The 20,844-nt window shown below is 33.2% G+C and overlaps 1 protein-coding gene across 1 annotated transcript in view; it reads right to left on the reverse strand.

Moving 5' to 3' along the window:
* The window catches only part of LOC104513000 (rotatin-like), a gene marked incomplete at its 5' end in the record, with an annotated part of 38,029 nt that extends 17,427 nt beyond the window's left edge, over positions 1 to 20,602 (reverse strand). Inside the window, 11 exons of the mRNA XM_010156211.1 lie at positions 690 to 827; positions 984 to 1,137; positions 2,166 to 2,256; positions 3,330 to 3,528; positions 3,811 to 3,922; positions 10,438 to 10,520; positions 12,498 to 12,687; positions 15,771 to 15,842; positions 17,238 to 17,396; positions 18,013 to 18,120; positions 20,474 to 20,602. Coding sequence (XP_010154513.1) covers positions 690 to 827; positions 984 to 1,137; positions 2,166 to 2,256; positions 3,330 to 3,528; positions 3,811 to 3,922; positions 10,438 to 10,520; positions 12,498 to 12,687; positions 15,771 to 15,842; positions 17,238 to 17,396; positions 18,013 to 18,120; positions 20,474 to 20,602 — 1,435 coding nt within the window. The remainder of the gene's footprint in view (positions 1 to 689; positions 828 to 983; positions 1,138 to 2,165; positions 2,257 to 3,329; positions 3,529 to 3,810; positions 3,923 to 10,437; positions 10,521 to 12,497; positions 12,688 to 15,770; positions 15,843 to 17,237; positions 17,397 to 18,012; positions 18,121 to 20,473) is intronic.
* Positions 20,603 to 20,844: the final 242 nt, after the last annotated feature.

The following is a 20,844-nucleotide window of genomic DNA, read 5'->3' on the forward strand; positions in this document are numbered from 1 at the left end:
CGGGAAGGCTGCAATAAGGTCTCCCCGGAGCCTTCTCTTCTCCAGGCTGAACAAGCCCAACTCTCTCAGCCTGTCCCCATAGCAGAGGTGCTCCAGCCCTCTGAGCATCATAAGCTTGCATGGACTACACTCATACTTCAATACTGAAACATGCCAGAGAATCTTCATCACCGAGAGCCCTGAGTAGGCAAGTAACTAATGAAGGAGTAGTTTAAAAATAAACAAATCCCTGTACATTAATCTTGAGTTCCTATAGCCATTATTTCCCCTAAAGCCTTTGCTTTCCCTTTATGCATGATAGTAAAAAAATAAAACAATATAAAGAAAATAAGTGCTAATGGATCATTTCAGGCTCTACTCAAAGATGCTGTATTTAGTTAAGGTTTACAGCTTGAATCACTAAACCATATATGCAAAAAAACCCTTGTAAATTGGCAGTTCGAAAGTTAGTTTGATGTTATAAGAGTTATAAGAGTTATACACAACTTATTAATGGAAAAAGTTATTCAAGCTCTGGACACATTCAGTTTTCATTCTGGGTATGCCAATGGTAATTACTTAATAGCATACTTAAGAGGACTATTTAACAGGAATTAATAGGATACTTTATAGGAAAGCCCTTCTGTTGTATTTGTTTAATTATTTTATTAGTTGCTAGGTTAAAACCCATCCAGGAATAGTTATATTACCAATTATTGCTGTACAATGATTTGCAAAGGCTGCTGTCATAGACGGAAATGTTATTTGGCCACTCGTCCACAATAACGTAGCTAGAAGGTTGAAAAAGTCTACCCATGTTTCATGAAGTACAGATGTTAACTCAGGATCTGCAAAGACAATATAGAAAAAAAAATCAAACCATTTACACATGTGCACAAACCTGAGTAGCTAAGCCTGACAACACCTGACAATTTCAATGAACACGGTACGTAAGTGAAGACCAGTCTCTGTCTGGCTACACTGGAAACAAAGCACTTCATTACCTAACCCATCTTTGGGGCGAATGGCAAGAACCATGAAGGTGTTTCCCAAGAGAGGTTTCAAGAGTTCATCCTGGATTACAAGCTGAGAGTCCACCAATAAACATGATTTCAGAAGCCTGGACACAGATGACAAGTACTGAAGTAGTAGTAATACCTGTTAAATATTTTTAAAAACACATTAAATGAAGCCATATATTTGCCTCTGTCACTTTTTTTTTTTTAATTTAAATACTCACATTACCTCAACTGATTTATAACATTTTGAATTAATATACACACCACTTAAAAGAAACAGTAGGACATAATTAGAAATTTTTCTCCTAATTTTTACTGTAGAAGATGAAACAGAATTCCTAGTCTGGAAACACGTGTGAAATCAATTTTCTAGTGTCAAAGAATAAAGTTCCTTGTGAGAAAGTCATGACTCATATGTACAGCATCATATGGTCTGGAATATCATTAAGAAATAATAAAAACGGTCATTAATATTGATGAATATATGTGCATATCCTGAAAACAGAAGCTCAGTTTGAAGCTTTAGGAAAAAAACTATTTCCAACATGTTTGTTTCTTTATTCTCACAAGATTTAGGCAGAAATACATTTTCTTAGCAACCAGGGTATCTTTCTTCAAAGTAAATCTGAATGCAAAGCAGCAGAATCTTCAAAATGGTGCTGTGCCATGAACATGTTATATATGCATGTTATATATAGAGTCAAATTTCATACAAATTAGTACCATTAGAAGTAACCCTATATGCGTTGGATGCATGAAAACTAGATGAGATCTATGTAAGTGTCTGCAAGACTGGAGACACAGCCAAGCTTCTGGGTTTGTTGCAGAAAATGAGTATGAAATGTGGCACTAGCTGTATCTGGGTCATACTTCAACACTGTACAAAGAAATTCTATTACATGATTTCTGTAACTGATAAAATCAATTTGTATTGAAAACAATAGGTTTTCAATTTGGTGGTTCTAGGTATAGTACTAAAACAGAAACTAATTGTCCTGTGTTGAATATAACATGGTTTATTTTTCTCTTAAACCTTGTCAAAAGCAGAGGTTCACATGAATGAAGCCTACAGCAGTGTGTGTGGACTATGTTAATGAATATAGATTATGCAAGCCCAATTACTTTCATAATTTAAAAAAGTTAGAAAGTAAAAAATGGTTCTCTAACCTGAGCTTTTACATGTTCTATATGACATGGATGACCCAACGGAGCTTTCAGTTCCATGATATATCTCTCAACCACATTAGCACTTACAAGACTGAAATTAAATTAAGTTGATTAGAAATACACTTAAATAATTCAACATTCTACTAACTTAACATTCCATATAAGAGAACTTTATAAATAAACAGAGTAAAATTAAATTATGAAGAGCTTTCTTAAAATACTGGAGTTTAGCAGCAAGTCTAGTGCAATGGCAACTGTAGGAGCAGTAATTTCTTTCAAAACAGTTAGACTAAATAAATTCCAATGGCTGTTACTGCACCGGTAGAAATCCTTTGTTTATATTTGATTGCTTATTTTCTTTCCCGTGGAAGAATAAACAGTTCTGTAATAACATAAACTGTATTCAAACAAGGGTGGGTTGCCTTTTTTTTTTTTCATTAACTGCAGTATGAAGAGCAACAACAAAAGCTCTTGAAAAGCTTAAAGAAATGAATTAATTTTCATGCTTCACTTCAGGACTTCTAAACACTTTCTACAGATGAAAGAATTTATTACGATGCAAGTGGAACCATGGAGTACAACCTGAAGACTATTTTGAAGTGGTTCCTTTAAAAAACCAAAACACACTAGAGTCTACCATGCAGTATTTTCCCAAATCTGTTAAGCATTATTTACTCTTTTATTGTGACAGCCCTTGGCTCGTCCTCAAAATACTGAGTACAATTCAAAGAAGAAAATCATAAAGTGAACTGAAACGATCTGCAGTTCTGAATACCTGACCATATCATGCACTGTTCTGCTAAAGAAGAAAATAAAATTTACAAGTTACCCCTCCAAAAAGGATGATTAAATGGCCATCTAGACAAAAACTTAAAACATTACTAGAGGAACACAGTAGTCCTGTAGAAGACAGACACTATAAATGGAATCACCTATATGACTACTTGTTCTGTGAAAAAAAAAGAACAATTGAACAATCCAAATTATTTTCTTTTGTTGTCTGTATTTTTTTTTTTTTTTAAGAGTCATATTTGAACACTTCAGTAGCAAGAAGAGATCAATATATTTAACAGCTTTGGTAAGAAACACTAGCAGATCTAATTTCAAACTTTTCACCTCTATTGCTACACCTTGTTTGTAGTTCAGCAGTTATTGATCCCATACCTGCTGAGAGCTGTTAGCAAATGAGCTTGTTGCAGAGCAGTTGCAGTATCTTTTGGTGTGACAACCAGCAGATTGTGCAGAAGGCTGCAAACAGCTGACAAAAGGGCAGGTGTGACTACAGCACGCTGTTTAGACAGAGAGGCAGATATGGGAGAATCATGTTGACTTGGAGATTCTGTTGTGGTTGTATCACTTTGACCTAGAATGTGTTTAATAGAAAAAGAAAAAAGAAAAAACAAACCCACAAAAGATGAATCGGAGCAGTTACATTAAAAAAATGGCTTTTTTGTTTTCATAAAATATCCAGGTTCCCTCTACATTTACAATAGTATATTCTGGAACAGGGAGGCGGAGGGAACCCAACCATGAAATCAGATACAGGAAAAGTGTTATTTAAAACAGTTCTGAAATAAAATCAGAAGATGAGCAGGCTAATACACTGTATTCACCAGTATGTCCACAGAGCCAAAGTGTGACTTACCTTGTGCCATAAGCCGATCAACTACAGTTTCAGGAATAAAACTGGTAGAATTTGTTCGGACTATTGCCTGAACCTCAGTAACACTCCCCCGAGATGGTGATGTAGACCAAATCTAGAAAGACATAAAAAGGAAAGTAGTTGATTTCAGCTTTTATAGAGAAGACTCGTATTTATATTTTGTTAGAAAGGGCACGGGGGAAATGGGGGTGGGGATGTGGAGGAGAAGGGGAGAAACACCAAACCACCAAAACCAACAAACCCAAAAATGATGTAAAAATCCCTGTTCAAAACCAATTTTATTAAGTTTATAAACATCCCATAATCTAAACTATTGAAAGATGTGCAATATGAAGAGTCTTAAACATTTAATTTAAAAACTAACTGATCAATGCCCATGATACTGGAAATTCCTCCTCTTCATCCTTCTTTTTCATCCATACAATTGACTCAGTCTACATTTGGCCTAAGATAGAAAGGCATTACTGAAGCATTTAAACTGAAATTTTTCATGGTCTATTTGCTCTCCTCAGAACATCAGTACTTGTCCATTTGTATAAGGACTCACTCAGATAAAAATACCACAAGCACATTAGTCATCAGTCAGACTTGAAGTTCCAGAGTCTTTCCAACTCTGGGTACTTCTCTTAAACTCAGACCTGTGACCCTAACATGAATTCATTTCATGGTAAACATATAAGGTATTTACATGATTGTAGATAATTTTACTGTCACACTACCATGCTCCTTCTACCAATTCTACACTATCTATCATATTATTAATTTTGCATTCTTTCAAAAGTTCGTAATGCTCTTACTACTGTGTTTAAAACCACAAGCTTGAGATCAGAAGATCTAGAGTCCCCAGTTTACTACTATGTTTTTCTGACATGACAAGACCTGTGATCTGTTTCAGAGTGTGGGATAAGTATCTCCCATGCCAGGACAGTATTTCTCTTTTTTGGTTTCTAGCTGGACAATTCACATCAGTTTAATTTTCCAGAGTGTCACTATAAAGTGTAAAGAATACAGAATGCAATGAAATCCCAAGACAGAGAGATTGAAGAAGGATGTTATTAGACTTTTCCTCACCGCGAACTTTCTAAGGAAGACTGAAATATTTCAGACTTTTTCTTTTTGAAGTTTTACGAGAATATCAGTTGGAATATTTTTTTGCCTAAGGAAAAGTCAGAAAGTGAATTAATTAACAAAAAGGGTGGAGGGGTGGAAATGACAGATTACTCCCTTGTTAGCTATTGTATCCTTGGAGTTAGGTCACTGCTTTCCAGGTTCAGCTTTTATTTACTCAGCAGCATTTAGAGCTACAGAAACACTCTACTTAGTCTTTTCTCATCCTCTAGAAGTTTTAACTGCACCTCTCACCCCCCATCACTTCCAAATATTGCTGGGCTTCCATCAGCACATCTTTATTTGAGACCCAGAGTCCCTGCACGAGGTAAAGGTTGCCACCTCCATGCTGTAACTTTCTTCTCACCCCTATTTTCCTCTGGTCACACAGAATGCTAGGGGTTGGAAGGGACCCTTCAGAGTCCTAGATCATCTAGTCTAACACCCCTGCCAAAGCAAGTTCATCTAGATAAGGTCTCCCACTACTGTTCATCCTACAGTCTTGAATCTTTCTCCACAAGCATGCTCAGTTTTCCTCAAAACAAAGCCAGAAGGTTACTGTAACACAGAAGATAAGCAACAGTAAGATTTGAGGTACGTCTCTGAAACACAGGATTTACACATAGCTTGGCTCACACAAATATTAGGACACGCTTAGCTAAATAATTTGCTTGTTAGCAAAATGCAGCACCAAGTTGTACCAACCAACTGAAATTCAAATTATGTTTAGGTTATACAAATAAAACCTGTATTTGCCAACCGAAATAAATTATTTGAAGTTTCATGCTCGATGATTTAAACAATTAATAAAGTCCATTAATTATATTACAGTAAACCAATCCATCTTTACACCTGGTAAATTCTGCATGTATTCAGCACTGTACTTCAATTCTAAGCATTCTGATAAACGACAAAAAAAGGCAACTCTCTTTCTCAAAAAAGTACAAACCCAAAATGCAACTTCTAACAGTTCATATGTTTCTTCTGGAACAAGTAAAAGGAATTTTTACTATGCTGAGGGTCATCTGAAAGAAACTTATGAATTTATACAAGCTTTCAGATATTAGTAAATAATTTCTATATTGAACAATTCTTTCTCCAAACTGCCTAAACACTTTGGTCAAAGAAATAAGAACAAGGTTTTGATATGTTATTAAAAAAAAAAAAAATCAATAAAAGCTTTATCTGGTTAGAAAAATAACAGCTTCCAGCGCTGATGGAACATTTATTGGTAATTGCTTCACAGTGGGACATGGGTTAAAACCAGAAATTTTCTGCTATCTTAAGAAAAAAACCATACAGTAACACAATGAAGTTGTTTCCACAATGCCCTGCCCTCCAGGAAAGAAAAGATACTACCACTTTTATAAATCACCTTTGATAAGGATGAACTAGGGATCTGAGACTGTGTATCTACTAAAGGATATTTACTACTGTCACCATATTCTTTCTAGGAGCAATGAAGCATTCTGTTGTCTAGCAGTGAAACAACAGACTTTGAAAGAGGGTTTAATAGAGGAAAAGAAAGGCTCGTGTGGGAGAGAAGATGATGACTGCAGATTAGACCTAATACAAAAGAAAACCAAAAATGTCTGAGTGGAAATACAGGAGAAATGTGAAGGGTTTTCTGTTTATCTACTAGATATAAATAAAAGGTCTTTTCTTAACCTCTAGTATAAAAATCCCTCTGGCATCACTTTAATAGGCTTGCAGTGATTAATTCTATTCAGTTCTCCTTGCAAAGGTTTAAATAACTTAACTGTATAGCTCTTTGGTAACCATGGTTCCAGAAAATAAAGCACACATTTTTGTAAAATAGCAAGAAGATTTCACAGAAAAGAATGGCTACAACTTAAAGCTGTCTGGGAAATGTCTGTAGAACTTTAACCTACACCATTCTCAGCTCAAGTTTTTAAATAACTGCTCTTTTTGCTAAGCTGTCCTGGGCACAGAACCGCCCTAGTGTATTTACGCAGTGTGAAGCAAGTTGGTATCTCCATATGGATTGCTGTTCTCAATCATATGTACTGAACACAAAACAAACATGTTGGTTAAAATAAGAGTAACCATTTGCTCTCTGTCATGACAGCCTGAGTTAATGTTTAAACTATTAATTCAGTAAAAAACAAAAGTTTTTTTTAATCTCAGAATTGGACTTTTTATCCATATTCCAGTGTACAGAAAAATAAATTTGGCAAAAATCTGTAATCCACCGAGATCTTAAAGACACTAAAATACAGGGGCGTATGAGTTACAGTACAGACAATCCAGCTCTGCTGCTGTCTTTTACATGACGCTGAATTATTGATTTAATTCCCACATTGACATCTTTTACTCTATAACATGGGCAAAACGGTACTTATGGCCTCTGCAAGACCTCTGACAGACTGTCTTACATACTGAATAAAAAAAAAGAAATGTATTATTTCTGTTATTAATATGCTTGGGTTTTTATTTTCTCAAATTTATTTTATGTACATTTTGAGAAAAAAATTGTGGCTGGGGAAAAAAAGATGAAGCCAAAAAGTAGTTTAGATACTATTTTCATTTAAGATTATATGAAACCTGTGTGAAATCAGCCTTTGACAGAAGATAGCTCAATTAAAGTATTCATTCCATGAAATCTGAAAACAAAGCAAACTAACAGTCTTTTAGTCAGAACTGCTTTCAAATATATTAAAAAAAAAAAAAAATCAGCAGACATTTTCTCTTCACAGAAAAGAAATTCACATAATTCAGTAGAGACATCACTTCTGCTTCTGCAAAGATCTTCAGGATGTGGCTTACTGAAGCAAAAAGCAGTTTCAGCTCCCTAGACTGATATTCATGCTATGAAAGGATATGGACATATTTAGAGCTTTTATTTTTTTAATGCTATTAAAATATCAGAGAAGAGCTTCCAATAGAAACAATTGTGCTTGGCTTGACAGCTAATAACTCTCAGTTGTTTGTGGCTGTTGTCATCAACTCTGTACCGTATACCAAAAAAAAAAAAAAGAAATTTTCCCTTCAGTAAGACCTGCAGATTGTCTTTCCTCTGCAATGGGGAAAGCTTGCCATCTAGTGGGCTTGGAATAACGAAATCTTCCTGGTACCATCAATATACAAAATTTAGGACAAACTCCTAAATACTTCTAGTAATGGCTTTATAAATGTATTTCTTTCTCATACATCAAAATGGAAAGCATTGGACCAAACTGCAGGAACATAAAATGTGAAGTTTTATAGGAATAAATTGAAAATACCTGATTTCAGGACATGTTCGAGTTTTTAAAAGTATTTCCAAACTTTAGGAGATAGAAACCTAATAGTCATTAACTGCCCTCTGAAATACAATTTGTATTTAGTCTCAGTTCCTTTCCTCTATATTTCTTCTCCTAAATAATACTGGCATTGGCCTTCCAGCTTGGAAACTTACCACCTGTTATGTCAGCACTGGTATTTTCTTAAAGGTAAAACACTTAATTTCTGTTTGTCCTTCATGGACCTTTTTAGCAGCTGTAAACTCTTGGTTTTATTAACTAACTTCTATAAATGACAATCAATGTTTTTATGTGAAGTCTTCATATGTATTAGGGGAAGAAGGAAAACAAAACAACAAAAACTTGAATAAGACACTCTTGCACTAGCTGTAAGAGCATAATCTTAGCAGATAGGAAGTCTACCACATCTGAAAGACCGATATAAATAACACTATCTTAGTATTACACTTTGCTTTCCACTTCAAGTAATTACTTGTCCATTTGTTAAATGGAGTTGTAGAGCTATATATATATTTATGTTAAACTATGATGATATTTTACACATATAAATAAAAATACATTAATTTGATCTAGTAGATTTCTACTTATTTATTCTTTTTTTAAGCTCCTGAAGCAATTTCATGTAAAGAAATTTTCAACTCTTCATGAGAACTCAAGCACAACTTTAAGTAGATTAGACACTCAACCCTGATAAGAATTGCTGAAATTTAAGTTTTCTCTCAAGTATCATGAACAAAACATGATGAAATTTGTTCAACATTTATTCCTATAAGAAAGTAGCACTCAATTTATTCGGTAAAAAGTAATTTGGAAAGAACCACTTTTAAACAGCCTGAGATTCTTATGTAAATATTTTTTTGAGCCATATTCATATTAACATCAACTTCCTGATCTACAGGCACTTTCATTTAGTTTCAGATATTCAAATTTGAACAAACCTAAGGGGCTTTTTTGTGGGGTTGACACTTTTTTGATAAATGAAAATAAAATTCATTAATAACATTTCTAAAAAAGCAAAATTTTAGTTTGTAAAACTAGAGTACATTTTTTTCCTCAATTATTAATAACATGCCAGATAACAGTAACAGTGTTAGACAATAATGCATTTACAACAGAGTTAAAACAGTATGGAAAAATTATAATTGTGAAATATTTTGAGACAAAATTTCAATACTGGCTTTTTTACGTTTTTGGTTTTATCTGATCTACCACAAAATGGGGCACAACAATTTCAGTCAATAAAATAAGATAGTATCTTGTTATGTTTTATCTGACTTTGTCATGTCAGCACATCTGTTTAACACAAAAGCAACTTTTGAGCTATGTTATTATGGCTTCCGTATTACAATTAGATTGTTATTCATAAATCACAATTTTTGAGAAAATGCATTATAACAATGGATTTCAGTGCAACATCGCAGAGTTTTCTTGCAGTTATGCTGCAGCCTTTGAAAATATATTAATTTTACCAGTTAATTAATGAATGTTATAAAAGCTTCCTCCACAGCCTCATCAGATATTGCAAATCTACTCTGGATCTGGAAGAATTCATTTCAATTTCTCTTCCTTTGCATTTGCCATCTTGAAAGACAACATATGTTTACAGCCTTTCATTGCAGTAATCATCCTTGCCACAGACAAATATTTCAAGCAGCCACCTGCTTTCTTATATTTTTCATGTCTATTTCGGGTCTTGGAAACACATGTGCCATTTTTATATTTTATAAAAGCATTTTCAGAACCCGCACTTTATTATGACACAGAAAATAATTTTAACCCTGTGGTTTTAACTTCTGTGGTTTTCATTGATCCAGTTCTGTAGCTGTGTAGTGTAAACATTGGTTCAGTCTGAAAGGTCAGTTTGGATAAAAGCAGAAGTGACAACTATAGATGGAGATGATTGCATTTTGTCAATAAAGCCAATTACAAAGTAATCTCTAGAGAATATTCCTTTCTGTGAGAAGCTACAGAATTCAGCACTGCCTTATGCATTTAACTAGTCAAGGTGAGCTATTTGTTTCTGCTCAGGCAAATAACGATAAAATTTATCTTTAGTATATTAAAGCTACATTAGACTAAATTTCAATTTTGTTTCAGCTTTTTAGTTTTCAGTTTAATTTCAGTTTTGTTTTAGGTTTTGTCTTGTTGAGGGTTTTTTAGCATTTATAAGAGTGCTGATTTTCTTCAGAGCACTTCAACAACTTTATATTTAAAATAGATAGATTACTCTGAAAGTTACCATAGTTTCAGATGTTGACTGAGAATGTGAAGATCGGCTTTGAGTGGATGGAGCCTTCCAAAGATTAAGAGAATCATCAAAATCTGTAAGAAAAAAAAATAAAAATCAAATTGAAAAAATACATTTTTATTTTTCATTACTAGAAGACCAGCAGAGAGCATAACAAGGTTTTCAAATGACTGTTTTACTGAAACAGAAAAGTAGCCAACTAGTTATCCTTATAAAGATCTCAGAATATGTATTGAAGATATTGGAGTCTCGCAGCACAAACAACATGAACAGATGGCCTTGTCTTCAAAAAGCTTCAAATCCACATTTTAAGACAAGCAATTTCAAGGGAACAGATATTCATAAATATAAGGAAGGCAGAATTACTTTGTAAATATGTTTCAGAATAAAACGTGCAAAAATTTTATAAGACAAACTGTCAATAATAGGTTTTGAGGCTATCATATATTTAGAAAAGAAAGCAACAAAGAATAAAGCACTAGATTACACAGATTGAATGCAAAACCCACAAAAGTAGAAGTTCTACATATACCTTAGCTAATTACTAAACTGAGCTAACCAATTTAACATTACTTTGTAGATAACTTTTTTATATACTCCTGAAAAACGTGAGGAAAATACATCGGAGGAAAAAAAAAAAAAAAGACAAAAATCGTTTCAGGAAGCTAAACCAAAGCAAGATCTTCTATTAATATACAACACAATTCTGAACATATGAATAAAGGACTTACAAGTCTTTCAAGCACTATAAATTTAGAAATGGAGCAAACACTGTCCTATCCTCCCTTTTATAAATAAATAAACCCTCAAATATCAGATGGCTCTTCTCCCTTATTTCAAAGCTCCTTGAAAACATGGTTTTGGCTTTGCTTTTCAATGACCTGAAGAAACATATCTCAGCTACTCAATGAAATGTTCTACAGTCCTGGAGTTTGAGTTGCTCTTAGACATGATATTGCATCAGAATTACCAAGAGCCACAAATAAGAGGACCATGGGAAGAGTGAAACGTGTTGGATTGAAAAAAAAATTACATTTATAGATAAATAAAGCATCCATAGAAGAAAATGAGGGGTTTTATGGCTGGAATTTTGTATACTGCTGAGGTACTTCTCTGATAACTCAATGGGTTAATCAAAAATATTTCTTTTCTTTGGATCTGTCAAAGTCGTAGCTTTGTAAGGGAAATAGCTTTCCTCTTCTGTTCATGCTTCTGTAACATAAGCTTAAAAGAAACAGACCTACCAGAACTGTTTAAATCTGTAGCCTTAGAAGATGGAAATACAAAAACTTAGACACACAAAAAAGAAACTAAAAAGAAGGAACTTACTAATTCTCCCCCTCTTGAACATCTTTTACTAATTGAGCTCTCTGAAGAATTTCTTAGCTTTCTAAACTTAAAATCGTAATACATATTTGCACAAGAACGTGGGTTACCACAATGCATCATAGTAAGATTTAGAAATATTGTTCAGAAAACAATTAGTCAATATAAAAGTCAGATCTGAGATACCCTAAGGTTATACAGGTTAAAAGAAAAAAAACCAATGAGTATTAAATTTGAACAGCCTATGAATTAAATTGTATCTGAATGTCTTAGAATGCAGCTAACTTCAGCATGTTAGAGTCCACTCCTACTCATGTATCTTTGAAGTTAAACATATCAAGAAACAGAAGCCTTAGAAACAGTCCATATATTTCTTTTTACTAAACTTTCATTGTACTCGTCTGTCATAAAATCACAACTGTAAAACGTATTTTACCCCAAAATTTTGCAAGAAAATGCAGAACCAATTACATCTTTTCCATTTGTAATATTTTTAAGATGTAAATAACAGCTCAGAGCTTTTTCTGAGATATGTTATCATATCACTGACCTACTTATTAAATCCTCAGAGCAATATATTGACTTAAACAACATATTTATGTTCATGGTTCATATATTCCTTTTAAGTTCCGTTTTTAGTAAGAATTATCTGAGGTAAGTTACTCAGAAAAATAAGTTCTTTAAGTAGGTTTAAAATACTACAAGATTACACTAACATCACTTACCTGTTATACCACCTTTTTCTATGAGATTGTCTTCCTTGGAAGAATTCAAATCAAACAAATAACATCCCAGGTAACAGTGTTCCACCATCTGATTCACATGTTCATAGAATTGGCAGTGATACAAAAGGGCCTTAAGTGCAGGTTTTCCTGTCTGAGAGAGGCCAGATTCTTCATCATGTACACAGGGACCCTGAAGACATGAAATTTACAGACAACATTTTTTGAAAGGAATGTTATACATAAAATAAAGGGACAAAAATTCCAAAATTAAGCCTAAACAGCGTATGTGTGTGTATATGTAGCTAGTTTACGGGTTGTAACTAACAGCTTCCAAAAATCAAATGTAGATTTTATTAAGACTGAGCTAAATCATAATATTTTACAAAAACTGTAATTATTTAGCAAAATGGAAGCAGCTATTTAGCTCCTGAAGAATTTGTTAATACCTAAGTAGAAAGCCATGGAAAGCTGTAAATGGCTGGTTTTAAAACAGTATATGTATCAGGAGACTTTACAATTTAGATTTCTCATTTAATTCTACTTAGAGATACCAACTAATGCAGAAGTTTTCTTTAGAAAAAGAGCACGCTCATCCTAAGACAAGATTATATCTCCCAAAAAGGTCATGCTGTTCTAAAGTGTACTGCCATTATACTACATCTAGCCATGTCAATCTACTATGATAAAAAATGTATTTGGAAAACAAGACATAAAGAGAAAGAAATTCTCTTTGAAGAATGGTTTTCAGTCATTTTTTTTTAAATGCTGACCTCAGGGAAAACTTTCTAGAGCAGTGGATTTACACCTGAAAAGAAATACTTCATAGTCTTATTTCAAATAAAGTTTGATTTCATTGCCTTTGTTACAGTATTTCTCTAGTGTTTTCTATGGTAACAGAAAAAAAGTAAGTTTTACTAAGCTACAACACAACCTGGTTTAGACTGACCATAAAAATTAGAGGTGTTAATTGGCAAAAGAACCCAGACTGAGAAAAATTTAAACCAATTACACTCTGCAAGGCAGTTCTAAGAGGCATCTTGCAGTACTTCAAAAAGAAACTAGTCAAAATTATGAAAAGAAAATTTGTCAGTGCTAATCAGAAACTTTCTTTGGCACTCAGGAGAAAGCAGAAGTAGATCAACTGCAAATAGCAATTTGAAAAACACTATTTGGAAACTAAAAAAACCCCACTAAGGGGCTCTATATCTTCCCCAACCCCTCAATTTACACTGCAAACAAGCTTACTTTCCAAGATGGGGAAAAAAACAAACAAACAAACAAAAAAAAACCCACACCAAACCCACACCCACACAAAACACAAACCCCAACACCAGATCAAGTATAAGCTGTTATAACCGGAGTTTTAGATGGGTACTGCTCATTCTGTAATATATAAACAATCTATTTTCATTATTTGCCTTTTATGCCAATTAATGGAAAATCAGATATGACGAACAGTTTGTAAGAAAAATGTAGTATTTCATGTAAACTGTTGACAATGAATTATAAAATCATAAATTATAGTACTCATACACTGTCAGCAATATACTTAGACTGTATCAACTATGACAAATACTTACTTTGGAAATTTTTTAAAATATAGTCAAAATTTTACTATCCAGAACTGTCTTTGACAGTTTAAAAAGCTATGCCAGGTACTTTACTGTACAATGAGGGCCCTGAAAATTACTCATCTCTGACCTCAACTATCCTCACACAACACAGTATGTTGCAGTCTTAGAATACTTTACATAGGTTGACTTTGCTCATGACAAAAAGTTCTTGTGCACATCAGCTAGATAACAGGAACACTACAGACATTCTCACAAAGATACTGGCCTACAAACTACATTTGCAGACTTTCCTTTTCCAGGCCTATTTGCCTAAGGGATAAAATTATAATGTTCTACTTTGGCTATGGTACATTAATCCTATTATTCACCCAGAATGACTTAACAGCTCTCCTTTGAACTTGCATCAAAGTCAACAGACAAAACATCTTATTCAGTGCAAGGGAAAAAATGTAAGTCTGAAATACAGAATTCAATCCTAGTGGTATGTCATAATTATAAATGTTGTTTGTATTTTCAACAGTTTTAATTTACCAGCTACCAGAGTGTTGTTTGATAATATCTTTCAGCATGAACACTTATTAAGTGATGAGCAATTCATTAAATCGCACTTCTTAATAAGAATCACATTGACTCAAAGCTTCTATTAATTGCACTGGAATTTATCCAGAATTCTGTAATTTGATTTAATTTTTGTCACCTCACCATAGTCATTGAAATGTTTTAAAAAAACCCTAAAAAGTGACTTTTAATAGCATTTATATTGACAAGTTACAATGGCTGCCCCCTGTAAATCCCCTACTATTACGAATTTAAAGAATTATTATTTACATTGGTAAAATATAAGCAATAAGCAATAAGCCTCGAAGAATTCCATAGTTTTGTCAGATTTTTAAAATTACTTGAACATCTTTGTTTACGATCAGGTGTAAAGGAAAGATAAAACAACACCGTAAAATGCAGCTTTGCAAGAAATAACATAATTGATTTTGGGTGCAGCTGAATCATAGATGACTTATCCTAGTAAAATAAGAATATTTTAAAAGGAAAAATTAAAATACAGTAAATTCTATTTAAAGTAAAGGAAAATATTTTTCTTGGCAGGTTAGTCAAACATTAGAACAAGTTGCTCAGAGGGGTTGTGGAGCCTCCATCCTTGGAGATACTCAAAATCCAACTGGACACAGCCCCAACCAACCTGCTCTAGCTCACCCTGCTTTGAGTGAGGGCTTATGTTTTTAAGAAATATTTAAATGACTTAAGGAACAAGCTTTGTTTGGAAAGGGTTGTTTTTCATCATTTATGTCTTTCTTTCAAAACATTATATAAATTTCAACTTCTCAGAATTTCTTCTTCCTCATATCCCTCAAATCATGTGTCATTCCAAATGTGGGTAAAATAAATGACCAACTTCTATCCTGAAATGTTAATGCCACAATATAAGCAAGCAAGTTTATATTTATATAACTTCATTTATGTTAATGAAATTCAACCTATATACAAACTAACTTTAGTACTCTTCTTGAGCTTGCTGTAAGTTTGAAAGAAGTTTGTGTATTCATATATTTCTTTCCAAAATGACACCTTAGAAATGTAATTTTTAAAGTTTTTATTTTATAGCTAAACTGACATAAGTTTTTATATCAAATAACATCTCTCTGTGACACTATGACCTTTCTCATCAAATGCAATAGTCACTCACTTGCCAAATACAATCTTTGACGTCTTCTTCTGGAATTGGAATGACAAGGAGATTTTGTAGAATAAAAGCAGCCTGAAAGAAATGAAAGCATCAAATATTGCCATCTAGTCATCACAGTTCAAAAAAAACCCATATCAGACTGAACAGCACAGTCTCCATATTATTCCATTACTTTAGACGTATGTTGAAACACAAAGAATTTTCATGGAAAAAAATGAGAAGGATGTAACCTAAAACCAGCCAAACTTCACCTATGACAGATGTCATTAGGACATGGCACAAGAGAAGGCTGATAAAAATGAAAGACAAGGAGAGATGGAATAGAAATCCCTAAGAAACAAATTTATTTTTTTATAAAATACTTTCATCACTGTTCTGGTACAGTCAATGCCGTTGAATGAGCATTACATAACAAGATGTACTGGAAAAAAATCCCAGAGCAGGAAAACCTAGATAATTCTTTGTGACTCTTCCCTCTATTGTCCTCATGTTTGTGGTTGTTTGGTTGGTTTTGGTTTTTTTTAATTACTATAAAATAATTGGGACAATGTGGGGTACACATTGGGACACACAGACACACATTACATTTTCTTTTCTAAATAGATGGCATGTGTGTTTTTCTAATTTATATTGCACACATTTCCTGTGTAGATGTGGCTGGATTGAAATTGCTTTTCTCATATTTTGTCTGTCCTATGTCAACAATTTGACTCTTAAGATACTACTAAAATGATTGGGAAGTTAAATAAAAAATGAAGTGCACATTCTCAAAAGCATTTTCCACAAATAAATTCAAAAATTACTTTAGAATATGTAATTAGTTGAGCAACAGAGCTGGGAAGAAACTAACCCACTATCTGTCACAGTTGTTCTTTCTCAGTCATTGGAAAACACAGAAAAAACATAACTCGAGTTGATAGGAAGTTGCAAAAAAGTGTAGAGTTTAGACACAGTATTATATGGTTCTATGTGCTGTTTTAGCAGAGTACAAACTTTCAGTTCTCACAAATACACATTAGTGCCTAGGCAAATTAGATTACTGCATGTCTGCAACAAAGAGATTTTTACTACAGATCACGTAATGAGTTCATACCAAAGAGTTCATAAAGGTAACAAAAAAAGCCATTAAAATCTAGGGTAAATTGTAATTCTTTAGCAACCTAGTTGTCTGTCTGGGTAAGCCCTAGGAGTTTTTATGTGTTTGCTTGTATTGTTTACATCATTTCTGCTTTTAAGCTAGTCATCTCTTCGTCACTTCTTGAGTAATTCTAAATAAGAAGCTAAACATTTATTTTAATTAGGTAGTATTAAACTTACAAAGCAGTTGGTGATGTGCAGCATCAGAGAATATATGGAATAAAAAAACCAACCAAACAAACAAAAAACAACCAAAACTCCACAACCTTTTCTCCTGAATGGAAAAAAGTCTTGACAATTTAAGACAGCAGAAGGACACAAGAAACATACCTCCCTGCGCACCATGCTACATTCAGACTGGTCCAGAAGGATGTTTATCGCTGTTCCCCACAGCCCTCCTGAAATGTTCTGGCAGCTTTCTGCTAAAGCAATACATCCTATTTCAAGAGATGTCAGAGCTGATCCTATTCCAAGTGCTGCAAATCTGACCTAGTATATATAAGCACAACACAAAGTGATATTTCTTACAGTAATTAGCAACACTTTTTTTTTTTTTAATTATTAAGTTGTATCAACTTAAGGGATTCATTTAAATAGCAATAACCCCTTATCTCTCTCTGGCCCTATAATCATAGTCACAACTGTGTGTATGTAAAAATGACAGAATTATTAAAACAGATGTTTCAATACTTACAAATATTAAGGCAGTCTTCAATATTCTTCACATTTTACCACTTAAAAGTAGTTCCATTTAGAAAACACACATAATTTAATAGATTTGCATCAAATACATTTCCTCGAGATTTGTCGTTCATGAAAACATTTCTGCTTTGGAGCTAAGTAACAGCAATGTCAATGAAAACTGCCTATGAAACGTGATTATGAGTGACTAATGAAAGCAAAGGAGACAGAAGACATAGGGAAGGATTTCTCAGAATAGGTTTACATTGAAACATTCTCCCTACTTTATTTTTATTTATATAGTCAGTAAAATTTTAAATAATGCAAAACAGTAGTTTCAATATTAAATCAATTAATAAAACAAAAATTTTGCAAATACTTCAGGGTCAAAATAAGTTAACAACTTAATATTGCATTAACTAACCTCAGGGTCTCGATCTACCCATAGAGGAACGAGCCATGCCAGACCTAGCTGAGAAAGAACTTGTTCTTCACTGTTATCGTAAGGTAAAGACCAAAGAGATATCCAGTCCTGATTAGAAAACAAAGTAAATTAAGAAATTATTTTATGAATCTTTCAATGCCATGCCAGTCTACCAACAGCCTGAGCTACCAACTGCATACTAAAACACTTTAAATGCACACAACTCTGATATTCCAGGAAGAAGATTTTGATCTTACCTCTATAAACATACATTTAAACTGCTGACTACACCCACTGAATCAAGCTAAATCTGTGTCACCTTCTTCATAGAATTAGGACAGCAGTACTAAAGAGAGATTAAATATCTTCTTTGAAATACTGGAATAATTATTTCCATTCAAAATTTACTCATTACATTTTTTGTTTCTGCTTATTATTAACATTACCTTTCTCTTATATTATACATGTGCAGAAACGACCAAATAAGAACATGAAAATATTTCTTTGATCATAATTAATTCTTTTCCTTTATGCACCTACCACATGATTAAATAAAGTCACGCACACTACCACATACTACTTAGCTGGAGATTCCATGAAATCATTATTTGACTTTTAATTTCTATAGTTCAGGTTAAAAAAACCCATATCTGCAAAGTGCTCTGTTTAACCATGGCACTGCACAAACAATGCATTAAGTTCATAATGATAGGTAAATTTTTAGGAGTGTGTCTCCTGACCAACTTAGTCCTGTATATTTTTACACAATGACTGATGTTTCATTTGGAGCAGTGTATTTTGCATGGATCTTCTCAATACACACAATATTAATTACAAAGCCACAGTATTTTACAATCTTTGAATTTGTGGAGGGAAAGCATTAAAATAGAAAAATTAAATACAAAACATAGGTCAGCAAAGCAAGACCAATGAAATGATACCATAGCAAACAAACAAATCATTGCACCAGTTCTAGTACACCCGAAGTATACGATCTATTTCTCACTTATTCCTACAAACATCTGTAAGTAACTTCTGTCCAGCAGTAAAGGATCTTGTATATGACTTAACAAGGTGGTTCTTTAAATAACAAAAGGACCATAATGGGTCATAAGACTGCTAATGAGAAAAACAAAACAAGAACTTGCTTTAACTAGTTTTAATTTCAAGTCATTAGACTGTGTATTTTAAGTTAGCTTTTTTTTTTTGTTCAAGATCAGTTACTCAGCGTGCCTCTCATATAACACTGCTTGCACATAGGAAGATCCCTAATTTTGAATTTCTCTTTCCGTAACATTTGACACTAAGTCACATAATTGTAAACAACAGCCAGGATTTAAAAGTTTTTTTGAAATTATTATAGAAATTATTTGCATATTCTAGACAATAACCTTTGTACAGACAGATGCTGATTTATAGCCACAAAAAATGCCACCAATCATTATGCTACTGTACATATTATTCTATGAGAGTGATATAAAAAAAAAGTCCACTCATTTACGAGCTAATTCTTTGGAAGCTCCAGTATTCCTGCAGTGTACTTAATCATCTGCCTCCCTGCAATTTTAATAAAGCTTGTCAGAACTTAATAACTTGAAGGAGTACAGAATTGAAGAAATAGACATTTGGAATTTGGAGAAGCAACTACTATTTTTAGTTACACATGTACCTGATCACATTGAAAGGTTTACATTTGTGGCTATCAGATGTTAACAAGAGTGGATTTCAGTTCTCCAAAATGATTACACTAGATTGTTGAATTTGCTTTAACTGCTTCAGTATGAAGGCCATTTTTTCTAAACTCTCAAAAATTTTGCTCTCCAAACATGCACATGAATACAAAGCACATATATGAATTTTGCTAATATGTAATGATAGCTCCTTTTATAACCAAGACAATCATAATGGTTAGACTTGATGATCTGAAAAGTTTTTTCCAACCAAAATGATTCTACGATTATTCTTCCATGCGTAGATATATTCTTTCACATATACATATATGAACATATAGAACGTATGTATATTCTTCCACATACACATATATACACACGTGATAAAATACATGCATGCATGTGTAAATTTGTTACAGGTTCTGTTATTTATACAAGGCTGAAGAAATAACGCTGTAATAAATGCTTAAGTGTATTTATCCTGCATATAATCCCCACTGTACTTTTTTAATAAAATTATACCTTATTCTGAAAGAAGGACTTTCTAAATCCACAGAATTATTTGCAGAATTATTTCAATAAAGTTAGAACAGAATATTCAGATTTCTTGTATTCTATCCATTTATATAACAAATTATATTTTCAGATACATTTTTTTTCATTTTTATGATCTGTTGCCAAATAAGACATCTTCCCCCACCACATACAAAACCCCATAATTTACCTTTAGTAATTAAAATATATCTGTGCATAGCCCTCACAAGTGAAAAGGACAACTGTAATGCACTCACCATATCCTTGGCTTGAGCCATCATTTCATGAGACAAGTGAAGCAAGCAAAGAACTGTGCTTTTCGTAACACCTTTTCCCATGAAGGACATAGCATTTCCTCCCCATTCAACATAAAACGACGAGATGACCTAGGAGTGGGGGTAGGTGTTCATGGCAGCATTACTGTAAGCAGTATACAGGTATAGTACAAACTGTCCTACATACTACAAAATCTAAATTTAAACTCATTAAAAGTTAGCAGACTTTCAGGTGAATTATAAGGTTTTTTTATTTATGACTCATTTGGTCGAGGTTTAAACATATACGAAACTACTCCGAGTTCAATGATCTTTATTTGCTTCTTCAAATAAAGAATCATAGAATCACAGAA

The sequence above is a fragment of the Eurypyga helias genome, unplaced genomic scaffold (genome assembly GCF_000690775.1).
Source record: "Eurypyga helias isolate BGI_N326 unplaced genomic scaffold, ASM69077v1 scaffold15957, whole genome shotgun sequence".
Lineage (NCBI taxonomy): Eukaryota > Metazoa > Chordata > Aves > Eurypygiformes > Eurypygidae > Eurypyga > Eurypyga helias.